The sequence below is a fragment of the Leuresthes tenuis genome, unplaced genomic scaffold (genome assembly GCF_036924035.1).
Source record: "Leuresthes tenuis unplaced genomic scaffold, fLeuTen1.0.hap1 SCAF_2, whole genome shotgun sequence".
Classification (NCBI taxonomy): domain Eukaryota; kingdom Metazoa; phylum Chordata; class Actinopteri; order Atheriniformes; family Atherinopsidae; genus Leuresthes; species Leuresthes tenuis.
In genome coordinates this window covers 2,520,900-2,538,143 of record NW_027325356.1, presented here as the reverse complement: position 1 = coordinate 2,538,143, position 17,244 = coordinate 2,520,900, and the positions used below count along the sequence as shown (strand labels likewise).

Sequence of the window (17,244 nt, the reverse complement as noted above, 5' to 3'; positions counted from 1 at the left end):
GGATCATAAAACGTATAGAGACAGAAGGTCATATTCGGGTTTCAGAGGAGTAATTATGAGAGGAAGAACTGCAGAGGATTATGAGATCACAAATGGGTTTTTAGTGGAGATAGATCATCAGTGCAGCCCTCACTGGGCCCATGCAACCGTAACACACTCTAAATACCCTCTCAGTGTGAGAAAACCTGCCCACAGACCCGTGATGTCTGCTGCTGTCGAGCTTGAATCAAACTCCAGTTGTACCAGAATGTTTTACCAGAGTTTTTGGTTGTTTTTTTTCTTTCTGATTACTGATTATCCAGGTTTTGAGTCATTGTTATTCATGGATAGATAATTCTGAGGTGTTCTTCCTTCTTTGATGAAGCATTTTTACATAAAAAAGAAAGGAATTATTGTGTTAAACCAATCAAAACCGGACTTTTAGAATGCTGAAAGTCATTTAAACTGCACTTAAATGGCGCTCTGGACATGTTGCAGAAATTACTCACTTTTTGTAAACACAGTAAAGCCAAAGTTTAGTTCAGTTTATTCAATTCAGTTTTTTTATGAAGTGCCAAATCACCACGAATGTCATCTCAAAACACTTTAAAGATACAGGCCAGCTATGGTCCAGTTCATTGTAACTGAGTTAAAATCCCATTATTATTCCAAATAAGTCCAACAGAGAAGAAAACTCCCTTTTAAAAGGAAGTGTGCATTAATACAGCCGAATAAAGCTGCTATCATTCACACATTTTTCCTTCTTTTGTCAGAAATTGAGACTGAAAATCGGCCCATTAAGGCTACATGTCGGCTCACTGAAAGCGTTTCCAGACGGTCGCTCTGCTCTAATAAAATCCTGATTTTATTACCACAGAATCACCGTTAAAGCAGCTCAAAGACAGCATCTGAGCAGTGAATTCAGCTGAATTACATGGATCAGGAGGTGAGAGGCAGCACAGTATCGCAGCATCACACTTTGGTCAATAAAGCGATTGTCCTCACAGGACAAGGGCAGCGGCGCAGTTAAATGGCCAGGAGGAGCTCTAACTGTAGCTCAACCTCGCCATGCTAACCACACCGACTGCTCTCGCTTTGCACTGCAGGAACTCGGTCTTCCAAAGGCTTTAGACCACAGCAGATGAAACCCTCAGCTGCTGTTTAACTGGAAACTGCAAGTGAGAAAGAGAATGTGCAAAACCAAAGAAAAACCGGGATAATTTAAAGAAACGGAACAATGGCTAAGCCGCTAAAAGCAGACTGTTGCACCTTTGTCTCTGCTTCTTAGCTTTCTGGTAATCCCTGCTCAGTCGCCCCCTCTTCTTCTGTTCCTCCGGTGCTCCTTCAGCTCCACTCATAACGCTGGAAGGCTGAAAGTGTCCATACATCACTGCCTTTAAAGGGCTCTCTTTGGCCTGAATGATTGTAAGCAGTTTAAGCTATCCCCGAGCTTTTCTGACAACAAGATCAATGAGACCTGATGAACGTCACCTTGGATGCAATTTCACTTGTGACTGGTGACATTAAAGAGCCCCCAGGCTGCCGCACGGGTGCAGCTCTCAGCTCTGCTTGTTCCCTTGTGAACCTTCACAGAGGAAATCACCTTTCAAATAGTGCAGCTCGTCTTCTGTGAAATGTACATGCAGTGCGGGGTAATGAGGAGGTTCATATATGCACAGTGGCTGCCATCTGCAGACCTTCAGCACAAAGTGAGACACACTCCCTGGTGTCGGGGCTTTGATAGAGATGAATGCAGCGCCGTGTTTGTGTTAAGATAGAGATGTTGCAGGTTGACATTTCTGTTAAGGTCCAAGAGTCACATCAGGCGAGCTCAGAGGTGCACGATAAAAAGGAGGCCTGGGAGTTGCTGAGTTACGTTTTCATTCATCCGGTTATCAGCTGTGTGTGAGAACTGATCCTGTGGCCCCAATCACACCGACATGCTGCTGCCTTTAACAAGATGACAGCCGTTCTGAGGCTGATTTTTACTCTTCCTTGACTTGTATTTGTGTTAAATGTTCAGATAAAGCCTCTAACTTGTGGCCGGATGCAGCATCTAATGTTCCAATGACTTACACTTCAGTCAGGATGTGAGCTCAGCGTCTCGGGTCTGCAGGTGAAACATTGTTTTGGTTGCAGAATAGACACCGAAGTATGATCATATTCAGCCCTGATGAGCCCCCACAGCCCTGGGAAACAACAGCCATCATTCTTCACAAGGTCATAACTGAAATATAACTGTTAAAACTTCTTTATCCAACATGTGGCATCAGTTCTGAGCGAACTGAGGGCTGTAAAGCAGGAAGTAAAAGTCATTTTATTTGGCTGTATCATCCAAGCAAGACGCTGAATAGTTGAAGCCTCCTTTACATACATGTCTGTGTGTTCTTTCTAGTTCTGGTGAAGGAAAGTAATGCATGACTTAATGTGCTGTGAGTAGTCAACTAGACTGAAAGAAACATCATATGGCCTATAATATACCTCATCATGAGCCACCCTTTCTTTATATACCGATAGGTGAAGTTACTTATAAGGCAGGAAGTTTCTCAGCAGCTTTAAAGTGAATATCTGGTCTGAGCTCCTTTATTCTCCAACACAGCCTGAACCCTCTGAGACAAGCTTTCTGTCATTTCTTTAAGGAGTCTTCAGGAATAGTTCTCCAGGCTTCTTGAAGGACATCCCAAAGCTCTTCTTTGGATGTGGGCTGCCTTTTGTTCCGTTCTCTGTCAGATGATCCCACACTGCTTCAATAATGTTGAGGTCCGGGCTCTGGGGAGGATTCATCCCTCCATAAGACCTGTTGCCACTGATTTTCAGTCCACTTCTTGTGTCATTTGGCACAGCTCAGCCTTTTCTCCCTGTTTCCCTTCCTTAAGAACGGCTTCTTGACAGCCACCCTTCCATGGAGCCCATTTCTGATGAGGCTTGGGCCAACAGTAGATGGATCAGCTGAAGGTCCAGATGCATCTCTCAGGTCCTGTCAGGTCACAGCTGGATTTTTTCCTCTTTCTTAAGGACATCACTTTCAGATCCTGTTCATCTGCTGTAGATAGTTTTTTAGGCCTGACACTTCTTCTTTTGTCCTCCACTTGTCCAGTTTCCTCAAATGTTTTAAGGACACACTGCACACCATGCTGAGATATGCCAAGTTTTCAGCTAATAGCTCTTTGGGAATCACCTTGTTGCTGCAGAAATCCTATTTTCTGTCTGTCAAACTGTGTTTTCTTTGCTGTTTTTCATAGATGCAGCTAAAGAAATGGGAACAAATGATGTGTCTTTGTGACAAAGTGCCTAAAGATCCAGTTTAAAATGGCTTCTTTGCTAAGTTGTCTGTTCTGTGTCGACACAACACTGGTTCATCCCTTGAGTTAGGAGCCTTTTTTCTGCCTGAATGCTTCATAGGTCAGAGTTAAGTGGCTGAACAGGGAAAAATACCCACAATCCTTTGAAAATGGTCACGTACAAGGACTGGATGTACTGCATTGAAAGACCTTCAGAAAGCCTCAATAACTATTGATCGAGACCACTTTAAGAGACAGAGGAGAGTGTGGCTGCTTCAAAGTAAAATATAAAGAAATGAGGGCTGGATCAAGGCTTGTAAATGCTGTCCATTTAACATTCATTTTATTGACCATCCAGGAAAATAGTTTGAAGGAAAAAAAAGCAAAAAAGTGCGTTGTATTTTTTAATTGTTCCACTTAAGCTTGTCCATAATAATTGAGCTCTGAAAGGTTCCATTAAGTTTCTAAATCACTCCCCTTTACAAGGCTGTACACATAATGAAATTCATGAAACATAAACTGAGATAATTTATGATCCTCACTTTGTTTACGGCCACAAACAGCTGCTCCTTTGATTCCACATCCTGCCATAACGACTTAAACTGAAATTACTTTTGTGTGCTTCAGTAAATCTGAAAGTGCGGCACGACTTGGTGTGAATACTGTTTAATATTTGTGTTTCAGGTCTGGTGAAGCTGGGCGTCCACTGTGTCACATGTCAGAAAGTTGCCATAAAGATTGTCAACAGAGAAAAGCTCAGCGAGTCTGTTCTCATGAAGGTAAGATTATTAAGATTATTATTGTTGTCCATGTATTAGCCGGCTGAAAGCATCTGAGGAAACACTTTCCTCGTGCAGCTGCTGCCTTTTAATTCAAAGTTAATCTAAGTTTGGCACAGAAAGCACATTAATCCTTCATTTTTTTCACAATGTCCTTTAAACAATGTGCAAAGAAAATAAAAAAAAAGGTTTTATTGACAACAAATCTCATGAAAAGAGCAAAACTATCACAGCATCAATTAATCAGAGCTCAGTAACCTCTTAAAAAACGCTATTTTCAGCAGATTAATCAGTGTCAGAAACCGGCAGGACACAGGATTTTCAGAATAAGTTTATTTATTATACTACTTGTGTGTCTCCGGGTCAGAGAAATCAATGGGAAGACTAACACACTCCCCTCAATAACTATGCTGAGGGCAGTGTGACTAAAACTGAGCAAAGTAAAACTCGCTCCACTCCAGGAGGAAAACTGAAAGAGCTATTAAAGGTCTAACAAAATAACTCTCTTCTAAAGAGGCGATACGAAGCTGAAAAGTTACAAAAACCAAAATCCCTCTATGAAACTTTATCAAACAAAGGTCTCTCCTTACAGAGGAAACTAAACAGGCTGTGAAACTAGATGAAGCCGGACTATGACTGGGAGTTAAAAAGGTAACCAAAACAAAACTCTGATGGAGGGAAACGCTTCTCGAATGGAGTTGGATTCAAGGCTGTGAATAACTCGGATGAACGAACTCTCACAAGGATTGTAACGGACTGTAAATACTCATGAAGGAACAGGTGGAGACACTCTGGGATCAGGGAAGACAATCAGACAGGTGGCACATGAGGAAGGGCAAGTGACCTGAAACAAACGGGGAAGTTAATCCTTCAAAATAAAACAGGAAATGACGAGAGCAGACAGGCTAAGAAACAAAAGACCTCACAGTTTGCTGCTCTGTGTCGGGCAGAATGTGGCAAAATGAACCAAAGTGTGGGTTTACTGTCGTGCATTTTGATCAGTGCAGCAATTAAACTGTGATTGCAGCCTTATTCTTTACATTTAAAGCCCTAATGGAGTTCAAAATGTCCGAAAACGTTTGATACACTGTTCTTCTTCCTGTCTGAACATCACTTTTTTCGTAAGCACGAACGCACACATGGTCAGAATAAAACTGTCGGAGTACAAAACCACTTGTGTTATCCCTGCAGTAAATATTTGTGCTCAAACATACAAAATGTCTTAAAAAAATCAGCAGAGAAATCTCTAAATTTGAGTCTTGGAACGAATTTGAATATTGAAATTGAAAGTATGAAAGAATCTGGTTTCATGAAGAGTTAAATCAAAAGTTTGTGCTCATTTTCTGTTGGTCAGCTGCAGGTTTGGTATATAAAGTGGTATCACTTTGTGTTGCAACTTTGTGTTGCATCTGTTCCAGAATACGTCCGATGCAGGTCTCTGAGGTCCATCACTGCAGCACAAATCCACTTTTTTTAGAGCTGCCATTTGTGTTCCTCACCCGTTAGACTCCTAAAGGCTCCAGTTAGACTCCAGTTAGACTCATAAAGACTCCAGTTAGACTCCAGTTAGACTCCTAAAGGCTCCAGTTAGACTCCTAAAGACTCCAGTTAGACTCCTAAAGACTCCAGTTAGACTCCTAAAGACTCCAGTTAGACTCCGGTTAGACTCCTAAAGGCTCCAGTTAGACTCCAGTTAGACTCCTAAAGGCTCCAGTTAGACTCCTAAAGACTCCAGTTAGACTCCTAAAGACTCCAGTTAGACTCCTAAAGACTCCAGTTAGACTCCAGTTAGACTCCAGTTAGACTCCTAAAGACTCCAGTTAGACTCCAGTTAGACTGCAGTTAGACTCCTAAAGACTCCAGTTAGACTCCTAAAGACTCCAGTTAGACTCCTAAAGACTCCAGTTAGACTCCAGTTAGACTCCAGTTAGACTCCTAAAGGCTCCAGTTAGACTCCAGTTAGACTCCTAAAGGCTCCTAAAGACTTTAGAGCTGCCATTTGTGTTCCTCACCCACGAGAGCCAGAAATAGACCCAAAGTGATGCGGGAGCACTTTAGAGCTGCCGCCGTGTCACCCACACGTATCGAGGCGATGCAGTTCAGTGCAGAGCAGGTGTTTGGGCTCGCAGTGGACAGCCTCCTGCTCTTTATCGCTCTCATTATTGTTGTCACCACTCCACCTCCTTCCTACGCCTCGAACAAACAGGTGGATGCAGCTAAATCTGAGGCTGGATGAGTCACCTGTGCCATATGAGGTTGATCCACATTCACAGAATACTTTTTCTCTTCCTTCTGCTCAGATGAGGTCACTTCTGACATTTTAATTCAGGCGTTAAAGGCTCAGTTTTTTTAAAACACTGTCACTAAAGCAAACTTTGGGTAAAAGCTGCCCACATAAGCAACAGTAACAATGAAGCCCCGGCTTTATGGAGCCAATATGTGACAGAGGAACTGCTAAATGACTGCTGGCAGGAGCATTAAGCTGCTTCAGCCTTCCTTCCATTGCTGCAGTGTTTTACCAACCTGGGCCAGCTCCCCAAACCACAGCTCATGGTCAAACTGGAGGTTTTTGACAATAAGATTTGCAGTATTCTTCTATCATTACTCTGTGTGTTAGTGTGACCTCTCAGGCTGTCGCACTGTAATAACGCGCTTTAAGGGTTATTGTGTGCAATTCGTGGCTCTGAGCCATCAGAGGGATCTCAGCTTATGCTCCCCACACACCAGAAGACTGAGAAAAGACTCTAAAAGACCATCAGCTCACATCTAAAGACTAGAGTTTAGAGTTTTTAGTCCCAGACGAGCCTCAGACTAAAGACTAAAGACTCTTGTAGGGTCACTATTTACAAGACTACAAATAGATTTTTAGATTTTTTCCCATCATGCTCAGCAGAAGTTTTACAAACATGGAGGAGAAGCAGCTTTTAGCTGCAGCTGCTCTGGTCTGTGCAGTGGTTTGTAGTGAAAAACCCAACAAAAAGAGGAGAAAACGCCTCAGAATATGGGCACAGACAGTCCATTTTCACCTGCTGGTCGCTCGTTCTTCTGCATCCGCCGACATGTTTGTTATCGACTGTCTGCTTTCCTGTTTCTGATGCTGTCAGAGCTCAGCTATTGGCTGTTGATGGTGTTACTGCGACCCGATAATATTAAACACGTTTGATATGATCCAAAGACCAGATTACCGCCTTAAACTCAACGATGGAGATGACGGGAGCACCGAGACTCCAGTTAGACTCCAGTTAGACTCCTAAAGGCTCCAGTTAGACTCCTAAAGGCTCCAGTTAGACTCCTAAAGGCTCCAGTTAGACTCCTAAAGACTCCAGTTAGACTCCTAAAGGCTCCAGTTAGACTCCTAAAGACTCCAGTTAGACTCCTAAAGACTCCAGTTAGACTCCTAAAGACTCCAGTTAGACTCCTAAAGGCTCCAGTTAGACTCCTAAAGGCTCCAGTTAGACTCCTAAAGACTCCAGTTAGACTCCTAAAGACTCCAGTTAGACTCCTAAAGGCTCCAGTTAGACTCCTAAAGACTCCAGTTAGACTCCAGTTAGACTCCTAAAGACTCCAGTTAGACTCCTAAAGACTCCAGTTAGACTCCTAAAGACTCCAGTTAGACTCCTAAAGGCTCCAGTTAGACTCCTAAAGACTCCAGTTAGACTCCTAAAGGCTCCAGTTAGACTCCTAAAGACTCCAGTTAGACTCCTAAAGGCTCCAGTTAGACTCCTAAAGACTCAGTTTTCAGTCTGGGACTGTGGAAATCGTTTGGTGTGAGTCCAGCATAAGACAGACCCAACTAAAAGTGGGTGGAGTGGGAGGTGGAGTTGAGCCAAGCCGCTCACTCTGAGCTCTAAAAGCAGATGAAAAGAGCTGTAAACTCATGGTCTCTGCTGTATTTTGACCAAAGCTCGTCAGGCTTTTCGTCAGGAAACTGTGTCAGCTTGTGAAAACAGAGCAGAATATGTCTCCTGTAAGACTTTAAGACCTCCTCCTCACATCCATCTTCTGATTTTTACCTGTTGGAGTCGTTTTTTTAGTCTGGGACTGTGGAAATCGTTTGGTGTAAATCCAGCATTATTCAGTCTCACATGCCTGGATGCTGTGGAAGTCCAGAGATGTACATGTTCGGTTAAGGGTGACTCGTCCAGGCTGGAGCCTCCTGAGCAGGATGAGGTGGACATAAAGAACTGATGGATGCAGAAACCTGTGCTGAGTTTTTCACTGACCTTGTGAAAGTGGAATTTCCAGTTTTCCCAGTCTGTTGGGGAACATCTGGCTGTTAGTTGCTCTGATATGTCTTCCAGCTTTGCTCCAACTGTGTCGGCATGTCTGTGCAGTTTGATCTGAGGCTCTCTGGTGCTGAGACTGACCCAAGCTGAGGTCTGTGGAGTCCAGCTGGAGCTGCTGATAGTTTCCTTTGGACTCCTCAGAATGATGCGCATCAGATCCACGTTGAAATGACAATTCAGACCTTTTCAGCTTTAAGTACAAGAAACATGAGCATTCAAGCTATTTACTGAACATTTATGAAAACTTACACGATCCTATTTGAGCAGAAATTGGAGGAATTACTTGATTATAGTGATATGAACCCAAATGAGCTCTGTAATAAAGTGACAATCTGCCAGTGCTGATATGACAGCCTCAAATGCAGCTTTCTGCCTTTTGATATTCTGTGAAACACACACTCAGAACCTGTCGGTGTGCATATTTAGCAGCGTTATAGACTAAATTACTGTCATAACAAGACATTTTTGAGAAGATGGGCTCATTACAGCCAGTTTATTGAACAGCAAATGGCACATCTACACAGTAGTGTGTGGATTTGAGAGTAATTGGACAAACTTATTGATCAGTAGAGGAGAATTTTCCTTGCTGCTTCCATCCCGACTCTTAAGTAATGAAAAATGAACATGTTTGCATGAGTGTGTGTTGGTGGAGGTCATGTGACCGAGTCGTTTCCTTTCATCCTAACGAGCAGACAGAGGAGCGCTGTGATGGCCTCGGTTAAAGCTGCCAGCTCGGTGGTGCTGCTGTGCGACAGCGAGAGCGTTCTGGTGATGGCTAACGAACGCTGGCACGATAACCTCGCTGTCAGGTTAGAGACAGTGCAGCATATCAGTGGTGTGAAGAGGTCAGAGGGGGGAGCTCACGGCTGATTGGCTGCTGGCACCGATTCCACCAAGATTATGAACCTTATTGGTTGAAAAGCAGTGTTTCTCCTTTATTCTCCAACACAGCCTGAACCCTCTGAGACGAGCTTTCTGTCATTTCTTTAAGGAGTCTTCAGGAATAGTTCTCCAGGCTTCTTGAAGGACATCCCAAAGCTCTTCTTTGGATGTGGGCTGCCTTTTGTTCCGTTCTCTGTCAGATGATCCCACACTGCTTCAATAATGTTGAGGTCCGGGCTCTGGGGAGGATTCATCCCTCCATAAGACCTGTTGCCACTGATTTTCAGTCCACTTCTTGTGTCATTTGGCACAGCTCAGCCTTTTCTCCCTGTTTCCCTTCCTTAAGAACGGCTTCTTGACAGCCACCCTTCCATGGAGCCCATTTCTGATGAGGCTTGGGCCAACAGTAGATGGATCAGCTGAAGGTCCAGATGCATCTCTCAGGTCCTGTCAGGTCACAGCTGGATTTTTTCCTCTTTCTTAAGGACATCACTTTCAGATCCTGTTCATCTGCTGTAGATAGTTTTTTAGGCCTGACACTTCTTCTTTTGTCCTCCACTTGTCCAGTTTCCTCAAATGTTTTAAGGACACACTGCACACCATGCTGAGATATGCCAAGTTTTCAGCTAATAGCTCTTTGGGAATCACCTTGTTGCTGCAGAAATCCTATTTTCTGTCTGTCAAACTGTGTTTTCTTTGCTGTTTTTCATAGATGCAGCTAAAGAAATGGGAACAAATGATGTGTCTTTGTGACAAAGTGCCTAAAGATCCAGTTTAAAATGGCTTCTTTGCTAAGTTGTCTGTTCTGTGTCGACACAACACTGGTTCATCCCTTGAGTTAGGAGCCTTTTTTCTGCCTGAGTGCTTCATAGGTCAGAGTTTAGTGGGGTGGTGGGTGGTTACCCCAGCAGCTTTCCCTAATCTTTCCCGCCTCCGGTTTATTTCAGCTGTAGGTAGGACCCTGTTGTCATGGCAACAGGCATCTTTTTTTTGCCCCGAGCTCTGGCTGTTTCAGTCTCACACTGAAGCGAAGCCCAATCAGCCAGCTGAAAGCGCGTGTGAATGAAAAACAAAACCAGATGGGATGTGAAGGGGCTGCTCGGTGGAAACATCGTCTGCTCCTCCTGCGTCGGGCGGCATTTTCAGGCCCATTTTGTTCCATTTTGTTTGACATTTTCAGACGTGCTGCAGGTTCACTTTTTCTTTCCTGCTACTTTCATCCCAAACTTCATGAAGCGTTGGATGTATTCTGTCGAGGTTTTGCATATGAATGTCTCTTTTGTTCACGCCACAAGACACATTTACATTTGCCTTGTTCACAGTACAGATTCTCAACCCATTTCCATACAAATGCACTTTGTTTTCCTTTGTTTCTGCAGATCTTCAGCCATCGCTGAAACAGTTTACATCAAACTCATAACGCAGTTATCTGTAATAAGCACTCGCATCTCCCTCTCTTTCTCGTGCGCTTTCAGAGGAAAATGGTGACTTTATTCATGCGTAGTAGCGTTTAAAACAGCTAATTATTGCTTTTAATTCAGTGATCAGGAGCAGAACTGCTTTCATTTTGAATGAGCAGCTTGTTTTTTGGTCCCAACAGTCTTCTTTTACTGTTATGTCAATGTTTTCTCGCGTTAATAATGTCACGATCCGTGAAAACACTGGAGGCAGATGCAGGGTAGAATCAATAATCAGATTTTATTTATATAATAATAGTCACTTGAAGAGAAAAGTAATAGATTATAAATTCCTAACTCACTCTCCTCGATACCTATGGAGAGGAGAGGCTATAAAACTTATCTAAAGAAACTTATCTCTCCACGCTAGGAGGACAAAACAAAAGGTTATATAAATCTTACAAATAAACTTATCCCTCTCCGAACCGTCTATAGAAATTTAATAAATCAATAAAACAAAGGAGACTCCTTCTAATGGAGTTGCTATGAAAGTTATTAGTAACTATAAATCAAAGACACTCCTCTACCGGAGATACTACTGATAATGAAAAAGGTAAACAAAAACTTCACTTGACTAAATCTATGGCAAAACTAGGAGGAAATCATTAATAAACAAGATCTTTGGAATACTTTGGTTACTTTGGAGGCTCGAGAGACAAATTCAACACACTGGCAACGAGACGCAGACTAAATACACCTGAGGAACCAAGGGGAACAGGGGGAAACACTTTGGGAATCAGGGAAGACAATGAGACACAAGTTATCTGAAACCAGAGGAGCTGTTAATTTCAAAATAAAACAGGAAGTGACAAGATAAGGTACAAAAAACCTAAGAGGCTCTGTGAGACCTGACAAATAAAGCTTTTTTGTTTTATAAGAACGAGAAGGTTGTGTCCTGCAGATACATCCTTGAATTAATCAGCAAATGTTTTTGTGTCGCTCAACTCATTCACGTCAGACAATTCAAGTAAAACAGAAATGGTGCAAACAAAATGTTAAAGAATTACTGTAAAAACAGTTCAACAGAGTCCCGATGATGATAATGCTCTCCCTGCACAGTGAACCGGCTGTTGCACACACCCAAGAAACACTCGGTTGCATCCACAGCTGACTTTAGTCATGGCTCCAGTGCTTGTCCCAGTGCAGATGCACAGGAGGGGAATGAAGTTATTAATAAGGGAACTTTCTGCTGATTTCAGCTCTCTCTGTGTGAGATGAGGCTGCAGTTATAGTCCTAATGGGCTGATTTCAGTCCCACTTTCTGACAAAAGAAACAGAAAAACATGTGAATGAGAGCAGCTTTGAGACCATGTGCTTCTAACTTGTTGTGAAGTTTCGGTGCACATTACTGGGTCTGAAACCTCCTGGCTGTGATAGCGCAGTTCACAGCTTTAGTTTCCAGTTTCCGTGGTGTTTTAGGGGGCTTTTGATGCCATCTCTGTGGCCTCTTTAACATGACAACAAAGTGATTTATGAAGCAGTGCATGTGACTGCAGACTGGTGCACTTCGACTTTACTGTTTTTAAGAATAGAAGCAGGAAGATTTTGGTCAGATGAACGTCTTTCAGATATTGGTCTGGGTTTTTTCTTCTTAATGCTGGCTGCACTGTGACTTCAGGGACTATTTAAAGCTATTTATGTCACGGTTTATTTTCCGTTCCTTGTCTTGTCATTTCCTGTTTTATTTTGAAAGATCACTAATCTTGTCCTCTTGTTTCAGATAACTTGCCCTTCCTCTTGTATCAAGCGTCTTCCCTGATTCCCAAAGTGTTTCCACCTGTTCCCCTTTGGTCCCTCATGTGTTTAAATAGTCTGTTTCCCTTGTCTTGTGCTAGTATTTTGTCTCCTTTAGAGCTTCATTACCTGCCTTTTGTCTTGTGTTGAACCCACAGATTCCTCGAGCCTGCAGCGAGCGACTCTCCTGCAGTGCATCTTGTTTTGTAATTTATTCTACTTCCATAGCCTTAGTTTATTTATGGTAACGGTAAGTTTCATAGCTTTGTTTTTCCTCCGTTTTCAAGGAGTGATTTTTCATTCTTACTATTCATAGTCGCCTCCGTTAAAGGAGAGTTTCTTTTAGTTAAAGTTACGTTTTCATAGAGCCTCTGTTTTCTAAAGAGTGTCTTTGTTTTAAGTCTTCATAGCATTTCTGTTTTCCTCCCGTTTTGGAGAGATTTTGTTTGTTAATTTTCATAAACCTCCACCTTAGTTAGGGAGGAGAGCATTTAGGAGTTTTATAGACGGTTACTTTTGCACTGCTGGGATATCGCCCTGCAGTGCCGTGATCTTCTGTTTATTTGAATAAACCCTCTTAAAACCACACAACCCTGCATCTGAGTCCCTCTGGTAACTGAGTATTTAACCTCAGCCATGGTGCTGTCCTTCAGATAGATTTAGTACCTCGTTTCTTACTGTTCTTGATCCTTTTTGGGGTTTTTTAAATCATTTTCTGTCGCTGAGTTTCTGTGGCAAACGTGTGAAAGTCGTGTATTTGTCAGTTTCTTAGCTTTTCTCTCCCTGTTTCCACACTTCAGGCATCAGAACTGCTTGGTTAGGTTTAAAATGCCTCGCTTCACAGTGTTTTTCCAGTGTGTTGGACTGTATCATTGAAGTGCCTTGAGATGACATTTGTTGTGATTTCGCGCTACGAACAAGCTGAATTGAATTGATTCATCGGTAATTGCACTGTGTTTATCTGCTGTGTTTAATTTATGCTGCTTATAAATCCTCCCTGTGTTTTCAGAGTGAAAACGCGCTGGATTTACCATTATTAACATGCTCTAGTGTCCGCCTTTGTCATGTGTTAATGTGCAGTTGTGCATCCAGCCTCGTTTGTAAAGGACAAGCTGCGTATGATTGCTGCTGAGATAAGAAGCCTGACATTAAAGGCGCTTCTTCAGAGATCAGCACCTTACATGCACCAAAATGTCACCCTGCTTTGCACCCACATGTCAAACCTGGCGTTCAAGCTAAAGGAGAGTCTTGTTTCTCTATTCTGTAACATTTCGTAGGGAAATAGTTGAAGGAATCTCCCCTGTAATGCAGTTTAAAGGAAGGTGAGGAACCAGAGATGTGTATCCAGCTCGCTGCAGGACTTATTCAGCAGTGGATCTATGGGCTTTTTTACCCGTCTCACCTTTTTACTTCTTTAAAAACACTTTCTAGTCTCATATTATTTCTTAAGTTCACTTATTTACTCTCATCTTATGTAAAAAGTTAATGAAAAATTAAGGTGTTCAACAAGAAATAAAACAAATTTATAACAGTCATTTTCTAAATTAAATTAAAAGATGACAGAATAAAGATAATGAGAATAAGACAGTCAGCCTGTGAGGTTCACCGGGACAAAAAGTAGGTCGTTTAGACTTCAAAATGTAGCTTTAGACCATTTATTCTTTGTTAGAACTTCAAAGCTTTGCATTTATTGGAATTTATTGCATTTATTGGAATAAACCTGGACAACAAGGCCTCTTTTTCCCTTTACATTTGAGCTCACGCTTGTTTTCTCAGCAGATGGAACATCCAGCAGACACTGACGATAATAATAATGTCACGATCATGTAGCACTGGAGGCAGATGCAGGGTAGAATCAATAATATGGTTTTATTTATGCAATGATAGTCACTTGATGAGCAAAGTAATAGGTTATAAATTCCTAACTCACTCTCCTCAATACCTATGGAGAGACTATAAAACTTATCAAAAGAAAGTTCTCTCCACGCTAGGAGGACAAAACAAAAGGTTATAGAAATCTTACAAATAAACTTATCCCTCTCCGAACCGTCTATAGAAATTTAATAAATCAATAAACAGAAGAGACTCCTTCTAATGGAGTTGCTATGAATGTTAAAGTTATAAACCAAAAACACTCCTCTACAGGAGATACTACTGATAATGAAAAAGGTAAACAAAAACTTCACTTGAGCTAAATTTATGGCAAAACTTACAGCAGAAAATCACTCTCAAAGAGGAAATCATCAATAAACAAGATCTTTGGATACTTAGGCTTTGGAGGCTGGAGGAAGAACGTTGGAAAGACAATTCAACACACTGGCAACGAGACGCAGACTAAATACACCTGAGGGACCAAGGGGAACAGGTGGAAACACTTTGGGAATCAGGGAAGACAATGAGACACAAGTTATCTGAAACGAGAGGAGTTGTTAGTTTCAAAATAAAACAGGAAGTGACAAGATAATGTACAAAAAACTTAAGAGCCTCTGTGAGACCTGACAAATAAAGCTTTTTTGTTTTATAAGAACGAGAAGGTTGTGTCCTGCAGATACATCCTTGAATTAATCAGCAAATGTTGTTGTGTCGCTCAACTCATTCACATCAGATAATCCAAGTAAAACAGAAATGGTGCAAACAAAATCTTAAAGAATTACTGTAAAAACAGTTCAACAGAGTCCCGATGATGATAATGCTCTCCCTGCACAGTGAACCGGCTGTTGCACACCCAAGAAACACTCGGTTGCATCCACAGCTGAGGTACAAAAAAACCTAAGAGCCTCTGTGAGACCTGATAAATAATCATACGAACCATTGAGAAGATTAATTGTCTCCAGATGTTACCTTTTTGTGAGCAGTTAGAGTTTAACTGTTCTGCTTTTTTAACATGGCTCATGTGAGCAGAGCAGAGAAAAGTGTCGTCTGAAACCGATCTTTGAGTCCTCTGAGCTTCAGTGAGAGAGTGATTGCTGACTCAGATGATGCTCTGTCACACAACGCTACGTTTCCCATCTTCATATGAAGTCTTTGGACCTGAAAACATGGAAATGTCCTGCAGGTTTTCTAGTTTAAGAGTCGAATCCGGATCCAATCTTGAAACTAACTGAAGATTTAAACGTGTAGCTTCTATTAGATCAAGTTCATGTTGATTCAAAGTAGATTTACACAGGTCTGAAAATAGTCTGAAAACTGAGGATATTCAGCCTCTAAACAATGGGGAAAATCAGATTTGACTGGTCTTTATTTTGCAGTGACTGAACTCACAGACTTCCTGCTCACATGTATGCAAATTCAGAAATGAGTTGTTTTGACGTAGAATCTGACTTCCAGTTAATTAGATCTGAAGCCATGTCGTGTAAATTAGAAACATATTCCAAACACGTCGTGGCTGCTTCGTGTGTCGAGTCCTGCGGGAGCGCATGTGACATGTGGCGAGCATGAAAACACATAAACAGCATGTGGAAAGTGAGGCAAACATGTGTCTGAACTGTGTGTGTGTGTGTGGGGGGGGATCCTTTTTCCAGTTGAAGTGCAGCAGATTGTGTGTCTGAGCTCTTTGGGTCCCGTCATGCCTGGTCGGACTCATTTTATTTCCTCAGTGTGTTAGTGGTGTTAACCTTGTCAATACCCTTAAACTGTGTTTATTCTGCCCACCGCTTCCTGCTTCAGGTGTGTGTGTGTGTGTGTGTGTGTGTGTGTGTGTGTGTGTGTGTGTGTGTGTGTGTGTGTGTGTGTGTGTGTGTGTGTGTGTGTGTGTGTGTGTGTGTGTGTGTGTGTGTGTGTGTGTGTGTGTGTGTGTGTGTGTGTGTGAGTGTGTGTGTGTGAGTGTGTGTGTGTGTGTGTGTCTGTGTGAGTGTGTGTGTGTGTGTGTGTGTGTGTGTGTGTCTGTCTGTGTGTCTGTCTGTGTGTGTGTGCGCGCGCGTGCGTGTGCAGCATCCTGATCATTTCCACACCTGATATGTCGTGAGTTTGATCCTTTTCAGTTTGATCCTTGCAGTGTGCAGCAGAATTTTTCATTTATTCACCCGTTAACAAACTGTCAGAAGAATGCTTTCTGTGACGTATTTTACACTTAATGTGTGTTTAAATCATGAATCAGAAACTCCACCAAGAAGTTTCACAGTTTTTAAATAACTTAGCAGCATAATTTCTTAAAAAGTTTTCACCTGAACGAGTCTCATGTAGCGTCTCAGCATGAATGTGTTTTATTTCAGAATCAGAATCGAAATAAGAATAAGAATCAGAATCGGAGTCGGAATCAGAATCAGAACAAGAATAAGAATTGGAATCGGAATCAGAATAATAAGAAGAATTGGAATCAGAATAAGAAGAAGAAGAAGAATTGGAATCAGAAGAAGAAGAATTGGAATCAGAAGAAGAAGAATTGGAATCAGAATAAGAACAAGAATTGGAATCAGAATAATAATAATAAGAAGAATTGGAATCAGAAGAAGAAGAATTGGAATCGGAATAAGAACAAGAACAAGAATCGGAATTGGAATAAGAATTGGAATCGGAACCAGAATCAATCAGAAGGGGTTTAAAGGGGTAAACATGCTGTAAAGCTCCTGTTGCTGCTTAATTACTGTGAACATGAGTTGATGGATGCAACCAGGAGCAAAATGTCACCTCAAGCGCTCGCCACAGCTCATGATGCAGATCGGTTTTACTAAATGTTACGATATTATTGATCAGATTCGGGTATTGATTGCTCAGGTTGTTGGTTCTTTAAGTGAACCAGTGTTTAAACCTGCTGCACTGAGCCCGGCCCCCCTAGCTGTTGGATGGTAGAAAATGTATTGTTTTGTGACAATAAGTCTCACTTATTTTATACCTCACAGGCACATGA

The 17,244-nt window shown here is 42.0% G+C and overlaps 1 protein-coding gene across 7 annotated transcripts in view; it reads left to right on the top strand.

Moving 5' to 3' along the window:
• LOC140301408 (serine/threonine-protein kinase BRSK2-like) overlaps positions 1 to 17,244 on the top strand; it is a 181,510-nt gene that overhangs the window by 78,116 nt on the left and 86,150 nt on the right. For all 7 annotated transcript variants that reach the window (XR_011914911.1, XM_072379830.1, XM_072379829.1 and 4 more), the window contains exon 2: positions 3,945 to 4,039. Coding sequence is in view for 6 of the 7 variants with exons in the window: in XM_072379830.1 (XP_072235931.1) it covers positions 3,945 to 4,039 (95 nt within the window). In the remaining variant the exon portion in view is untranslated. The remainder of the gene's footprint in view (positions 1 to 3,944; positions 4,040 to 17,244) is intronic.